Genomic DNA, 11,874 nt, shown 5'->3' with positions numbered 1-11,874 from the left:
GAGTTCCCTGCTGTCTTATCCTCAAAAAATCGACAAGTTGGAATAAAACTGCCCTTCCAAAGGAGCAGCAGCAGCCCAGCAGTGCCGGACCAGCACGGGGTGCTCAGGGACAGCAGGAGGTGCCCTTACCCAGCCCCTCGCTGTCCTCGAAGGTCTTGTGGACGGTGTGGCAGGTGGAGCCGTCCCCGTGGCACACCCCGCAGCGATCCTCCACGGCGTGAGAGTCAATCTCATAGTCACAGCCCACGTTCTGCAAGGCAGCCCGTCAGCCCCACACCAGCACCTCCCAGTCCCTCCCAGCACCGCCTGCATCATCCCCAGGGGATTCACGGCATCCTGGAGGGCCTGGGGTGGAAGGGACCTTAAAGACAATCCACTTCCAGCCCCCTGCCAAGGCAGGGACACCTTCCCTGACACCAGGGTGCTCCAAGGCTGCTTCAGGTTGCGTCCATCCTGGCCTGGGTGATGCTCTGGCTCCTTGAGGCCAGCACAGGGGCTGACACAGCCCGAACCACTCACCCCACAGGAACGCTCTCCAAGTGGGGAACGGCCAGAGGAGCAGGCTCAGCACGAGAGGGAGGGGATGCCGAGCGCCCGAGGGTGCTCTCCCGGCCCGGGGTGTGCCCGTGGCAGCCCCACCTTGCAGATGCCGTTGATGCAGAGGTCGCGGCTGGCGTCGCTGTCGTAGCAGGGCGTGCCGTCCACCACCGCGTCGCGCAGCTTCTCCGCAAAGTACTCCTGCTCGGGCCGGCAGTGCAGCTCGCAGGGGTTCACTGGGGAAAGGCACACACTCAGCCCCAGCACCGGCCTCTCCGAAAGCTCAAATCAACCCTGCAAGCCCAGGGCAGCGTAAAATACAAAACACAGCACGAGCGGGCAAGGCTGGGACACAAACTGCCAGCTCCGGCCACTCCGGGGCCGTGCCCGAGCTGCTGCAGGTTTGAGGGCTCTGCCCTGCACTCACTGTTGTTGGGCACTGGTGTCCACTTGTAGAGCTTCCCTTTGTAGGGCATGGGGTTGAACTGGCTGCACTGGAGCTGGCGGAAGGAGGGCTTGTCCGGGGGGCAGCGCCGCACGTTGCAGATCCGGAACCGCTTGCGCTCGCCCAGGCAGTAGCGGCCCCCGTACTTGGGCCTGGGGAGGCAAAATCCTGTCACACAAGGGCTGGGAGGGCACAGACCTCGGCCACAGAGCTGGGGAGTGGTTTGGGTCGGAAGGGACCTCAAAATCCACCTGTGTTCCACCCCCTGCCCCTGGCAGGGACACCTCCCACAGAGCAGGCTGCTCCAAGCCCCGTCCAGCCTGGTCCCTCCCTGCGGCTGCTCTGGAGGAGCTGCTCTCCTTCCCACCCAGGGAGTCCCCCTGACTCTGCTGCCCCAGGGAAAGGCACAGCTGGCACTGGACTTTTTAAAGCACAGCAGTGCTTTTCTCAGAAGCCAGCAGACCCTCACGACATGGCCACCATCTCCCGCCACGCTGCCTTGTCCTTCGGACACACCACAGCCCGTGGCCCATGTCCCAGTGACCTCACGAGAATTCCTTCTCCTGGGCACACTCTGCTGAAGAGAACGAAGCTAATGATTATTTTAGGGCTGTGTTTACACGCTCTGCCCTGAGGAATGGCTGTGGGAGGGGGGATGCCCAGCACACATTTTCTCACTTCACATCCCAAGGGCAAAGCTGAAGATTTACCTCCAGTGGCCAAAGCAAACAACTGCCCAGGAAACTCCCAGTGTTTGCTCTCCTGCCTGTCCACAGCTGTGTTTGGAACACTCCACAAATCACCATGGCACCTCTGCCACAGCGTTTATGTCAAACACAAACCCAGGTCCTGATCCAGGACTGAGATGACAGAGCACTTCCCTCAAGAGCCCAGCAGCACGCACCAAACTCACCCGAGGAAGAGGATGGGCAGACCATGTCTGGAAGAGTGAGGAGCTCATTCCTGGGGCTGCCAGAGCTCCCCATGCCAAGGATAAGTGACTCCCCTGGAACATCACTACAAAGCCCTTTTCCTCCCCATCCCAGGCTGCTCTGACAGCAGGCCAAGCCAGGGGTTTTGGCTGAATGCAGTGCAACAGGGATTGGGTGGCCAAGGGGACATCTGGGGAGCAGATGGGTCAGCAGAAATCCCAGGATGGAGATGGCAGCTCCTCCAGCAGCGCCCGGACACTTCCAGCCAGCACTGGCTGATGGAATGCACAGGGCGATAAACTGCAGCAGGATTTTTCAAAACAACTCTGAATCAGGCTCCAGGAATGCCCGCTTTGCTGTCCTGTCACTAAAGGACACTGGATATGTTTTACATCTCTGCCCTTTGTCTGAGTCACAGTGCAGCACTCCGGGGCAGGGCACGGAACCAGTCCCTCCCAGCCCCTCCACCCCAGCGTTCTGACTCCTCACTGGCCTCCTGGGGGTCTGGCTTACGTGGGGTGGCTGCAGTGCCTCTCGGCACTCTGCACTCCTGCTCCACAGCTGCGGGAGCAGGAGGCCCAGGAGCTCCAGGAGCTCCAGCCGCCGTCGATGGGCTCGGGCCGGAATCCCACGGGAACGCACTCGCCGTTGAAGCACCACTGTGGGACAGGGAGAACGGGGCTCAGGGCGGGAGCACTGGGGCCCAGCACACAGATTGTCCCATGGAAACCCCTGCTCTGCTTGCTTGGAGGTGCCTGGGGTCGGCTGGGCTCTGCCAGAGCCTGGAGCTCCTCAAGCTCCAGCTTCCCTCCAGCTCCAGTTTTCCAGGCATGGGAAACTCAGAGGTGTTGGCTTCTTTGAGGATTTGAGGGAAGCAGCAAACCCAAAACTCCGTGGAGACCCCTCAGCAAGGGGATTCACAGCCCAGTGTCAGCCCAGAGGGGCTCAGAGGTGCCTCCCCAGCAGTGGGAAAGATCCCAAGGAGGAGCATCCACCACGGCAGCAGATCGAGCCTTGTGCTCTCCTGCCACAGTCATTACCTGTGGGTTTCACCTTCCCAGGTGATTCAAGTGACCCCAAGCGAGTCACCGTCCCTGAGGGCAGTCCCTGCTGGGGGCAGTGGGATGACCCACCCCTGCCCTGCCCCTGCCTAGCCCCTGTGTGTGCAGGAGCAGGCTCCCCCAGGCCATGAGGGGTGTCCCCTGTTACCTTGCTCTCCCCGCAGGCCGTGCCATCCACAGCTGCGTCCAGCTTGGAGTGACACGTGTTCCCCACTGTGCACCACAGCGTGCTGCAGACACTCTGTGGGAAGAGAGGGACACGTTCCTGCCTGGCACAGAGCCCTCCCTGGGGCTCAGAGCCCTCCCTGGGCCACAGATCAGGTCTATCCTTTGGGCACAGATCAGATCCCTCGGGCACAGATCCCTCCCTGGGGCACAGATCAGATCCATCCCTTGGGCACCAATCCCTTCCTTGGGCACAGATCCATCCCTCAGGCACAGATCAGACCCATTCCTTGGGCACAGATCCATCCCTCAGGCACAGATCAGATCCATCCCTTGGGCACAGATCCCTTCCTTGGGCACAGATCCATCCCTCAGGCACAGATCAGACCCATTCCTTGGGCACAGATCCATCCCTCAGGCACAGATCAGATCCATCCCTTGGGCACAGATCCCTTCCTTGGGCACTGATCCATCCCTTAGGCACAGGTCAGGGCTATCCTTTGGGCACAGATCACATCCATCCCTTGGGCACAGATCACATCCCTCCTTCAGGCACAGATCCCTCCCTGGGGCATAGATCAGGTCCATCCCTCGACCACAGATCCATCCCTTGGGCACAGATCAGATCCCTTCCTTGGGCACAGATCAGATCCATCCCTCTGGCACAGATCCATCCCTTGGGCACAGATCAGGTCCATCCCTTGGGCACAGATCACATCCCTCCCTGGGGCACAGATCACATCCCTTCCCCAGGCACAGGTCCCTCCCTCGGGAACAGATCCATCCCTGGGGTGCAGACCAGACCCATCCCTCGGGCAGGGTGGGCACAGCCCCAGCAAAGCCCCCCATGTCCCCCCATGTCCCCCTTACGTCCATGTCGTCGCAGAAGGTGGAGTAGGGGCCGTACTGCAGCCGGCACTGGTGGCCCACGTCGTACAGGACGCCCGGGGGCACCAGGGGAAAGTCCAGCAGCTCCCGGGCCGGGGGGTCATCCAGGCACAGCCCCCAGCCCCGGCTGCAAGAGAGAGCCACAGCAGTGTCACCCAGCGTCCCACGCTCCAGCAGGGGCTGGGAACAGGAGCTGGGCACGTCCCAGGAGGAGCAGCCAGCATTTCCCACTGCCACGGCCCTGCCTCTGCATCCCTGGAGCTGTTCTGATGTGGAAGGGCACCTCTGGGCACCTTCGTGGGGTGGGAGCCCCCCAGCGCCATCCCCCCCATCCCCCTGGCGTGGCAGGACATGGCAGAAGGGGAAACCACCACAAATGTGCCAGTGGACATTTATCTCAGCAGCCAGGAGTGTCCCTGCAGCTGCTGCTCACAGAACAGAGATGATCAGCAGCCAGATGTGCCACCACCGTGCCACGCACAGGACAGCTGTGGGCAGGGCTGGCAGTGAGGCGGGCAGTGCCCCCTCTGCTTTGCTGTGACACTTCCCACACGCGGCCGGGGCTGTCACCAGCTCAGCCCACCCGTGTTATTTCAAACTCGTTTCCAGCAAGGCCGAGCCCCTGGCAGGATCGGATTACCCGGGTTTGCTGGCATGGGAACGGCTCGGAACTCCCGTGCCATGAGATTCCCTTCTAACCCAAAGCAGCAGCACAGAAATGGCTGGCAGCAGCGGAGCTGCTGCTCTGGGTGCTGGCAGTGCCACGGGGGGTGCCCAGCAGAACCAGCATCCCCTCCTCTCTTTCCCATCCCACCCAGAGTTCCACACCTGCAAAGAGCTCCCTTGGCTGCAGACAGCCCCTAACTCCCCTGCATGTCCTCACTGAAACACACTCTATTTCCCTGTGGCAAGAACCAGGAAAGGGCTTGCTTCCAGCAGCCCGGGGGCTCAAAAACCTCCATTTCCAAACCCCCAACAGCAGCAGCATCCAGCCCAGTGGGAAGGGCAGGGTTCCCTCCCTGTGGGTGATGGGGGCTGAGCAGGGATGGATGGGGCATGGGCTGGGCAGCTGGACAGGGTCCACATATTCCCACAGAATCCCAGAACCCTGGCATGGTTTGGGTTGGAAGGAGCCTTAAAGCCCATCCCATTCTGTACACTTGCAGTGTTTTCTCTAAAAACAGAAGGTGTCCTTACTGGAAAAAGTCCAGGCTCAAGCCCTTCATCCTGGCTGAGCCCCAGGTGTGACACTTGTGCTGCTCTGACCCCTCACCCTGTGCCTGTTTGGGCCCCACAGGTCCCCCCTACACTGTCCCCAGCCTCCCCTGACCAGCTTGGGGCACTCCCTGCCCTGCCCCAGCTCACAGAAGGGTCTCTGTCCAGTCTGGGGGTGACTGGGGTCTGCCTCAGCTTTCCAGCTTTTCCAGAATCTATTGCTTTGTTAAAAGTTTTACAACCATTCTCATGGTCTGTTCAATCGGCCAAAACACATCTCCAAGCAGGGAAAAATTGGCCTGAGTTTCCCTCTGGCTCCCAGGGATCTGCAGTAAATCCCAGTCCAGAGGGAAAGATGCAGGGCCTGCACTGCTCTGCCTGCTCCAGCCCGCTCTTAACGAGCTGGAGGATGGACTGGATGGAACAGTGATTGAATCCCCATCTGTGAGCAGCCTGAGAGGATCTGCAGATACATTTGAGAGCAGGATTAAAATTCCAAAAGCTCCCAGAGAACTGGAGGAAGGGTCCAAGGAGGCCAGGACACAATTCAACAGAAACAAAGGCAAAGCTGGGAGCTTGGGAAGGATCAGCTGCACAGCCACGGTGGAGGGGCTGGCACAGGGGGCACAGGCAGGGCAAGGGCAGCAGGCCCCAGGCCCTGGCAGAGGAGGATGATGGAAGAAGAGCTCCAGCACTGAGGAAAAAGGCTGAAAATCTGCCTGTCTGATGTAGAGCAAAGTCTGAAGGGTGCCTTCACCAGCAGAGCATCAGCAGCCACGCTGTGCCAGCACTCTACACGGGCCTGAGCGAGGGGACACCTTCCTTGGGGACAGGACCTGTGCCAGTGTCCCCTCGTGTCCAGGCAGAGCCTGAGTGAAGCCCCAGCTGCAGCCAGCCCTGACTGCAGTGCTGGGGCCGGGAATCACTTTCAGATGCTGCAGCACTCAGCAGTGCTTGTGAAACAACAACGACCTCGTGTACAACAATAATCATCACATCCAAGAGCGCGGCTCTCCCAACGTGAGGTCTGTTCCAAGCACACCCCGCAGCCCCAGGTCAGCAGGGTCGGGTTTCCTGGCTCCCTCCCTGCTGCTCTCCTGCCAGCATCCCCTTACAACACGCTCCTGCCTGCTGGCCCTGTGCTGGCCCTGGGTGTCACAGCCGGTGACAGACGCCTGCCGGGCCCTCTCCCGAGGAAGAGCTGCTCCTTCTGGGGGAGCAGAGAGACCAAAACCCCAGCAGAGGGGCTTCCAGCTGCTCTGCCTCCCCATCACAGCCTGCAGCAGCCCGGGGTCAGCACAGGCAGGAAATTCTTCCTCCCCAAGTGAAGGTTAAAAGCAGAGGGCCAAGAGCGCTGCGGACGCGGGCGAGCTCCATTCCTCCATTCCTCAGAAAGCCATAAATCAGCAGCAGCTCCCCTGCACGGGGCCAGCCCACATGGCCAGGCTGGATCTGGGAGCAGAGCCTGGCCCCAGCAGCCTCCCCTGGCCCTGCTCTCACTGCTCCTCACTGCTTCCAAACCTGCCAGCAGCACGGGGAAATGTTCCTCCAGTGCAAGCCACTGCTGACAAACCAAACTCCGGGCTGGGCTGCTTGGAACTTCCTAACAACAGGCTGAAAAATCAGCCACGGGTGCTAAAAATAAACAAAGGCAGGGAAGAATTTGGCTGGATCTGGTTTGCCCATGACAGGCAGAGAGAATGGAAGAGATTCCGCAGGGAATCTCCTGCAGGGAGCACTGAGGGAAAACACTCTGGTTTTATCTGTGCAGCCACAGCCCCTGTGCCCCCCAAAAGCTCCTGATCCCCATTCACAGCACAGAGTGAGGCAACCCAGGGTGGATCCATGGAATCGTGGAATGGTTTGGTGGGAAGGGACCTCAAAGCCCATCTCATCCCACCCCTGCCATGGGCAGGAACATTTCCCACTACCCCAGGCTGCTCCAAGCCTTGGCCTCGGACCCTCCCAGGGATGGGGCAGCCACAGCTGCCCTGGGCAAAGACCCCCAGCACTCTTAGAGAGCTGTCTCAGAGATGAGAGCACCCCCATGCCTGGCCCCGACCCCAGCCCCGTCAGTGAGGAGGAAGAGGAGGAAGCACTCACTCGAGGAAGCGTGTGATGTACTCGCGGCTGCAGCGGGACCAGGTGAGTGGGGACGTGTCATACAGGAGCTGTGGAGACATGATGAAAGGTCTTTTCCCAACTGGCTCACAGTCATTGCTGCTTCCATCATGCTGAATCCCAAAACTGTGTAAGACACAGCCCACGGAGGGGAGGTGAGCCACGGCCCCACAGCCCCACCGCCACCGCGCGGGAGCAGGGCCCTGCCCTGGGGCCCTGTGCTGACAGCCCTGGGCCTTGTCCCCTGCTTCCCCTGCAGCTTTCCCGCTGAAAACTCAGCAATGTTCTACAGGATCTCGCTGGTGGGTATTTCCCACACACGGATGTCTATTGGGAACTGCAGTGTTCAAGGGATCCTGTCAAAGTTTAACTGAAACTTGGGCAAGCAAAATTCTTTCGCTGACATTACAGACAGATCCTACTTTAAAACCTCTCAGTGGGCAAGCCCTGCTCCAAAACCTTCCCACACCACCCCAGGACAATACACAGGTGCAATTTCTCCAGGTTGCCTTGGATTGTGTGCTTCTCATTAAAGCTGAGACAACCCAAAACTTCACTCTGGAATGAAACCCTCAGGGAGCAAGGGAGTGTTTGCACCCGTGAGGAACCACCTGGGAACCATCTCCCAACTTCCCCCCGTGCTTTCTCCAGCCCCAGGGCGCACGCAGAGAACAGGAGGAGGAGGAGGAAGAGGGTGGTACCTGTGTCCCAGCTCGTGGGCCACGGTGAAGGCGAGGGGCAGCCCCGTGTCCTCGTTGATGTTGCAGCTCCGGTGGGGCTGGCACATCCCGGCCACGTGGGACAGCCCCAGGGTCTCACAGGGCCTGTTCATGGCAGCACAGATGTCCTTCCTTGGCCGAGGGGACGAGGGCACACGGACAGACAGACAGACACAGAGCAGAGAGGGCGTTGGAAGGCGGCAGGACCCGGCACACGGACAGCGGCCAAACAGGAGTGAGAGCAGAGACAGCCAACATCCTTCCACAGGGGAAGCTTTTATGACCTCTCCTTTCCCCTCTCCTCTCCCAGTATCCCCAGCTCACGATTAAGCCTGATTAATGGGAGCTGCTGGCCAGCCTGGCTGCGTTTATTCCCTTGTATAAATAAAGCTGATGCTGGGGATAATCAAACAATGTTTGGGGGAAGCACATCCCAGAGGTGCTGCGGTTTTCCAGGGCAGCTCCAGCCACCCAGGAAGAACAGCCCCACTAAAGTACAAGGCCTGAAGTGCCTCATTTCTGCTACAAAGCAACCTCCCAGGGAAGACAGAGCTGCTGTGGGTTGTGGATCTCCACCCAAACCACCACAACAGGCAGCTCACGGCAGCCTGAAAGCCTCAAACCAGGCTCTGACTGCAAGGTACACAAACTTGGCCCCAGGCAGGAATTCCTGCCAGCTCCGTGGGAGGTCAGGGGCTTCCCAGAGGCTCCTCTGCCAAGCCCAGCCTCTGAGGGAAAACGGAGAGTTAATCCTGTGTACAGCTCCTGCATCCAGCCCTTCTGGGGCTTGGCAACAGGGCCACGGTGAAAACCTGGTTTGGAAAGCTCAGCTGGGAGCTGTGTCCAGGTTCAAACCTGAGATTTGGACCAGTCCACGGAATCACAGACCCGTGGAATGCTTTGGGTTGGAAGGGATCCTAAAGATCATCTAATTCCAGCCCCCTGCCCTGGGCAGGGACACCTTCCACAGCAGCTCCAGCACCAGGAAACATCCCCAGATTTCACACTACAGATCTTACATGCAGGTGTCCAGGCAGGGAGAGCGAGATTTCAAGAGCTCCCAGATGTCCCCCTGGCTGTCCCCACCTGCAGCCAGGTGAGGTTTTGCTGCACAGCCCCAGAGCTGTGCGAGGGCTCCACACCTGGTGAGCAGCACGGCCACGTCGTGGTGCAGGGGGTGGGAGTCTCCCTTCACGTTGATGCTCTTCTGCCACTTGCAGAAGCTTTTCAAGGTGTTGTCTGCGTGGTGGGAGATCTTCAGGTCCTCCTGCCAACATGAAGGGAGATCTGCTGGAGCTGTTTGGATTTTGGGACGGGGAGGGGAGAGGTCTGAGCCCAGACACATCAGAGTGGGATTGGGAGCGAGTGCCATCCAGATGGAACTGCTCCATGTTTATAGCTTGTAGGCTGGGTGGGAAGACAGCCCTTTTCCTGCTTTCTTTTCATCTGTGATTCAACCAAAACATTAAATCATCCCGTAACGGGGGTTAAGAACCACTGCAGGAAAACCCCGTGTGCTGGCTGGCAGTGGAGACCCTGAGTGGCCTCGGGCCCCCCAGAGCCACCACGGCAGCTTGGACAGGACCACCCAGTGACCCAGAGCCCTCTGCCACCACAGTGACACCACTGTGTCACCATAAACCACCCAAAGCCAGGCTCTGCAGCTCCTCTGCCCATGCTGTCCTTGAGTCCACCAGCCAGAAAGGAGGCAAAAGTGGGCACCTGGACTTCTCCACACACTCTGGGCCAGGCCAGGGGGGAGCCTGGTCCCAGCCCAGCCCAGTCTGGGCCTCACCTCCTCGTGCTCCAGCAGGATCAGCCGCACTATGGCGATGTTGATGGGGTTCCCGATGCTGGCGTGGTGGAACAGCCCTGCCACCTGCAGTGGGACACCAGGGCACATGACTGGGGACACACAGCAGCCAGGACACTGCTGCAGCCCCCTCCAGCTGCAGCAGCTCCTGCAGGCTGCTGACAAGACGTCAGGAATTCCCCAGGTGGGAGACAAGAGCAGACACGGGGCTGGAGCGAGGCTGCCATGAAATCCACTCACACTGATGTGATCTGTGCAGGAACCCAGCCAGAAACGCCCGGGGACCCCTCTGCTCTCACCCCTGCTGGATGTGTTTAGCATCTCAAAGGAGTTTGGTGCTCTCTGGGCGCCTTCAGCACCCCAGAAATCCATCCAGGGATGTTACCTGAGCTCCTCTGCCCCCTCCCACCCTCTCCTGGCATCAACCAAAGCTTTCCTCTGGAATGCCAAGAGCCACCCCGGCAGCAGCAGAGGGGCAGCCTGAGCCACCTCCCTGTCTGCTGGTGTCACGGCAGCAGCACAGCCCCCAGACTGCCAGCACAGACCACCACGCCTGGCTGTCCCTGCTGTCCTTCCCTCAGCTGTCCTGCCCACGTCCCCGTCCCCGTGGTCCCGTGGCAGGGGCTCCTGGGTGAGCTGTGGGTGCCTCCCCACCCGCAGCACCCCGGGCCTGCAGGCAGCACTCACCATGTTCATGACGGTCAGCACGTACTTCTCGATGTTGGCACTGCCGTGGAACTCCACCATCTTGGTGTCTGCCACCACCAGCGTCTCCACCCACTTCTCCCTGCTGATGGAGCGCTGCCTGATCCTTCTCCTCCTCTGCTGCTTCTGCTCCCACCTCTCCCTGCGCCTCTCAGACCGCTCCAGGCCTTCCTGAGACTCTGAGGGATTCAAGGGCAAAAAGATTTCTTTCCTTGATCAAGTGCCTGCAACTTTAATATCTTCTTGTTTTAATTCAAAGGAATCACCTTGGATGTGGAGAAGGCTCCCACTCAGAGCCACAACTCTAACTCGGAACACAACTCAGTAACTCATGTGCACTTTGCTGTGCTCTGCTCCAAAGGACTCTGAGCTCAGCCTGCTGCACATGAGCAGGACACAAAACAAAACCAAAACAAAACAGAGCATTTGGAGGAATTTCTTTGACCAGAACTGGGTTTGCAATATTCCTCAAGGAACAGGGAGCCTCCCAAAGCAGAGTCTTGGCGTTTGTCCTGACACAGGAATTTGTAGACAACACTGCAGAGATGCTTGAGAAACAACCCCAGGAAAAACCCCAGTGGCTGCACATTTGGGGTCACCCCAAATCTGTGTTTGTCAGGAAAGGACAGTTCCCACCACGATGAACTCTGTGCCCCCAAAGCAGGAGAAGGGAAGGGGAAGAGAAAGGGAAGAGGAAGAGGAAGAGGAAGAGGAAGAGGAAGAGGAAGAGGAAGAGGAAGAGGAAGAGGAAGAGGAAGGGGAAGGGGAAGGGGAAGGGGAAGGGGAAGGGAAGGGAAGGGAAGAGAAGAGAAGAGAAGAGAAGAGAAGAGAAGAGAAGAGAAGAGAAGAGAAGAGAAGAGAAGAGAAGAGAAGAGAAGAGAAGAGAAGAGAAGAGAAGAGAAGAGAAGAGAAGAGAAGAGAAGAGAAGAGAAGAGAAGAGAAGAGAAGCTCCTTCCCGAGGGGAAAAGGGGAATGCTGGCTGGAGCGCGGAGGCGGGGGAGCTCAGCGCTGCTCACGCACAGCAGCTCTGGAATTCTGCAGCGGGGACTTTTCCTGTGACACGGCTCCAAGAGCAAGGTCAGGGTCAGCCCGGGCTGGGTGAAGGCTTTACAAACCTCATCCCACACAGTGGGAATCGCTTTCATGGCTTCGGAGCCTCGCTCCCCTAACAATGCACTCCTACATTTCCCGGGCTGCAGGGAGCGCGTGCTGTGAAAGGGCGTTTCATCCCCAGCCTGAGAAACCCCAGCTATCTGCGCCTCCTGATGAACTG

At 59.3% G+C, this 11,874-nt stretch overlaps 1 protein-coding gene across 3 annotated transcripts in view; it reads right to left on the bottom strand.

Annotated features, from left to right (window-relative positions):
- ADAMTS7 (ADAM metallopeptidase with thrombospondin type 1 motif 7) overlaps positions 1–11,874 on the bottom strand; it is a 35,071-nt gene that overhangs the window by 19,623 nt on the left and 3,574 nt on the right. The window contains exons 1-12 of one of the 3 annotated variants that reach the window (XM_064388776.1): positions 10,868–11,346; positions 10,584–10,780; positions 9,879–9,962; positions 9,226–9,350; positions 8,066–8,215; positions 7,347–7,490; positions 4,011–4,155; positions 3,124–3,216; positions 2,428–2,573; positions 965–1,134; positions 640–773; positions 130–250 (exon numbers count right to left, since the gene is read on the bottom strand). In XM_064388776.1, the coding sequence (XP_064244846.1) occupies positions 130–250; positions 640–773; positions 965–1,134; positions 2,428–2,573; positions 3,124–3,216; positions 4,011–4,155; positions 7,347–7,490; positions 8,066–8,215; positions 9,226–9,350; positions 9,879–9,962; positions 10,584–10,643 (1,372 nt within the window). In that variant the 5' untranslated portion in view covers positions 10,644–10,780; positions 10,868–11,346. Of the gene's footprint in view, positions 1–129; positions 251–639; positions 774–964; positions 1,135–2,427; positions 2,574–3,123; positions 3,217–4,010; positions 4,156–7,346; positions 7,491–8,065; positions 8,216–9,225; positions 9,351–9,878; positions 9,963–10,583; positions 10,781–10,867; positions 11,347–11,874 lie in introns of those variants that run through there. The other 2 variants (XM_064388774.1, XM_064388775.1) reach the window with 2 other exon arrangements.

This window comes from Passer domesticus, chromosome 14 (assembly GCF_036417665.1).
Source record: "Passer domesticus isolate bPasDom1 chromosome 14, bPasDom1.hap1, whole genome shotgun sequence".
Taxonomy (NCBI): Eukaryota; Metazoa; Chordata; class Aves; order Passeriformes; family Passeridae; genus Passer; species Passer domesticus.
Note: the sequence above shows the minus strand (reverse complement) of the source record. Positions and strands in the feature narration are given on the sequence as shown.